The 2704-nt window shown below is 45.0% G+C and overlaps 1 protein-coding gene across 1 annotated transcript in view; it reads left to right on the forward strand.

Moving 5' to 3' along the window:
- Positions 1-2704, forward strand: part of PUM1 (pumilio RNA-binding family member 1) — a gene marked incomplete at its 5' end in the record, with an annotated part of 68315 nt that overhangs the window by 13452 nt on the left and 52159 nt on the right. Inside the window, one exon of the mRNA XM_010136294.1 lies at positions 1314-1382. Within this exon, the coding sequence (XP_010134596.1) occupies positions 1314-1382 (69 nt within the window). The remainder of the gene's footprint in view (positions 1-1313; positions 1383-2704) is intronic.

Consider the following 2704-nt stretch of genomic DNA (forward strand, 5'->3'; position numbering starts at 1 on the left):
GTGGCAGGAGCATCAGAGGTCAGGGTTGCGGGCAGTGGACGTGGTGTAACCGCTTACAGCGTGGATCATTGGGAGTGTGTTAGTGTCTGAACCAGTTTCGGGGGTTTGGGCCAGGGGTTCCTTCCCCTGGCTTGGAGGAGACTGCGTCCAGATCGTCTGCCGTGTCTTCAGTGGTGACATCGCTGAACACTGTGACTGAAAAGGAGTTAAGCAAATGGAGTGTGGGGATTACTTGTGGATTACAAACTGTTCACCCTGCTCTAGCAGCAAGATGCGTCAGCTCAGGGTTGCAGGGACTGTGTAAACATGGAGTAGGAGGTTTGTAGTGTTGCTGTTGCGCTGTGGTTGGCGTTTGTGGCTGCTGAATAAAGTGCTGCTTTGACCGAGGTGTGTAAGCTGAGCAGGTCAGTTAATCGAGTCTGAATCCCAGCACGTGCTTGAACTTCTGGGCTTTGTCCTTGAGTCCGTAGTTGAGTTTTTTCTGAGCTTCTGCATGTGTTCTCAGTGGCTGCATCCATAGGGACTTCCCTGAGTAGGGTTTGGGGATGAAAAGCCCAAGTGTTTTTTCATGTTTTCTGTATATCCGACTTACTTAGCAAACAGTTTTAAATTTCTGCCTCTTTTTTATGTTCTAATTGAATCAATTTTCATCAAATCATGATCCAAAAGCAGAACATGGCACAACTCCCCAGTAACTGTACAGCCACAGTGTCCTCTCCTGGGGCTATCCCCTTGCTCCCACAGCACCTGAGCTCTGCCCCATGTCCATCTGGAAGGATTTAACTGCTTCTCTCAACTACAGGAACTAAAATTGGCAGCCGATTTGAAAGCATTGCTTGCTCTCTTTCCTTCGTGTCTTGGTGCTGTTTCATTTAATTTGCTTTTTGTTTCTACCATTGTGTTTTTTCTCATTCATATCTGTGTAACTTGAATATAAATCTGCCTGGTTTATCCCAGAGTCTTGACTTGATTTTCACCTGAAGGGAAACAATGCATCATACTCCCTCACTTGGACTCCTGCAACTCTCTGGGAAATGTTAGTCTCTGCCATCCGCTTAGCAAAGTCAGTCACAAAACTTTGTGTCTTCAAAAGTAATGGCGAGTTTCTCTGTTTCTGTGCTTGTATTAATCTAACACTATAAATGTTGTAGCTTCTGAGAGTCAGGTAAGTCATCTTTTGGAGCTTGATAACCTTGTTATGTGCTGTGATACGGAATGTAGCTCTCAGAAAAATTCCTGTAAACTATGGTTATTATTATGAAAAACAAATATGAGCATTTCCTCATGTATTTTTCTTGCCTATCTATAAATAGGTGCGTTCCATGGATGAGCTGAATCATGATTTTCAAGCGCTTGCTCTGGAAGGACGGGCTATGGGAGAGGTAAGTGAAAGGCCTCTAGAAAAACAGTGTATTCTGTGTGTATTCTGGGGAGAGGGGGGAATAGATAACGGTTTGAGGCTGCTGGAATGATTCTGAACTTGAGAATTCTCCATTATGGCTGGGAATGTGTGTGTGTGAACACAGTAGAAACCTGCCGGGCTGGGATACATTCCAGCAGGAGGAACAGCTAAGCCTCCACCTGCTCTATCATCCAACAGCGAAACCGCTGCTGTAAAAGAACAGATAGAAGTGTGAGTGTGACAAGTGTTACAATACTTGGAGCAGGTTTATTTTGGGATCCGGTGATCTCAGACGCTGCAGTACTGTGGGGTTAGCTGTCTGTCAGTGTCTGCTGCCCGGTTTCCACTCCTGGCTGCCTTCTGGCTGTGGTCAGGAAGCTCAGGGCTGTGTTTAACATTTGAAGTAGCTGGGCAGCTTGATGGAGGGCTGCAAAGGCGTTACATGCTTCGGACAGGTCAAAAGACCGAGCAGGAGTTGTCAGATAACGAGCCTTTCAATTCTAGTCTTGTAGAAACCCGGTAAGAGTTATTTTAATCTCACGGCGCAGTAAGGAGGTGGCAGATTTGGGGGAGATGGCCATCGTTTCTCTTTGAGAAGAGAGGATTTACCTATTTTTAGGGTGACTTGAAAGAACAGCAAGTTACTGTAGCTTGAAGGTGACTGTACTGAACGTTGGATGTAAACGCTGCTGCTTCTTGCCTCCTTCTCTTTTCCTTTAGTCAGTCCCTTTATAGAGGCTGGTGGAAGAACAGAGATGAGAGAATCATCTCTTGGGAGGAAGATGAGAAGGTGTGCCAGGTCAGCTTGGTACAGGGCAGTGGTGGAGATCCTGCCTTTTGTGTTCTGGCTGTCAAGCTCAGACTAGTTTATTTTCTCTATGTTTAGTCCATCCTATCTTTGTTACTTAGTTTATGAGCCAGGTTAAAAAAAAACAAAACAAAACAAACCAAACAAAAACCATCCCTGGAATCCAGAAATTACTATTTTGGAGAAAGCAGCAAACCAGGACTGCTGTGAGGTGGGATTCCTAAGGAGGTGCCTTTCTCAGGTGAAAATGCTCAGGAAATTCCTGGTGCTCACAGATTCTCCCTTTCCTTCCTTCTCTGGAAGATCATAACACTGAGCTGCATTTTAATTTGACAGCACTTGATAGGAAAATCTCTGTTTCTCTAGGTTATATTAACCTACGTTGAGGCTGTTGATGAAGAGTAGCTGAAAACGATTTACAGAGGAGCAAACATGACATTAAAAATCCGTCTCAAGCTGCTGAAAAACAGCTGATGTGTCTCCATGAGAAGCTC

Source organism: Buceros rhinoceros, unplaced genomic scaffold (assembly GCF_000710305.1).
Source record: "Buceros rhinoceros silvestris isolate BGI_N320 unplaced genomic scaffold, ASM71030v1 scaffold6635, whole genome shotgun sequence".
Classification (NCBI taxonomy): Eukaryota; Metazoa; Chordata; class Aves; order Bucerotiformes; family Bucerotidae; genus Buceros; species Buceros rhinoceros.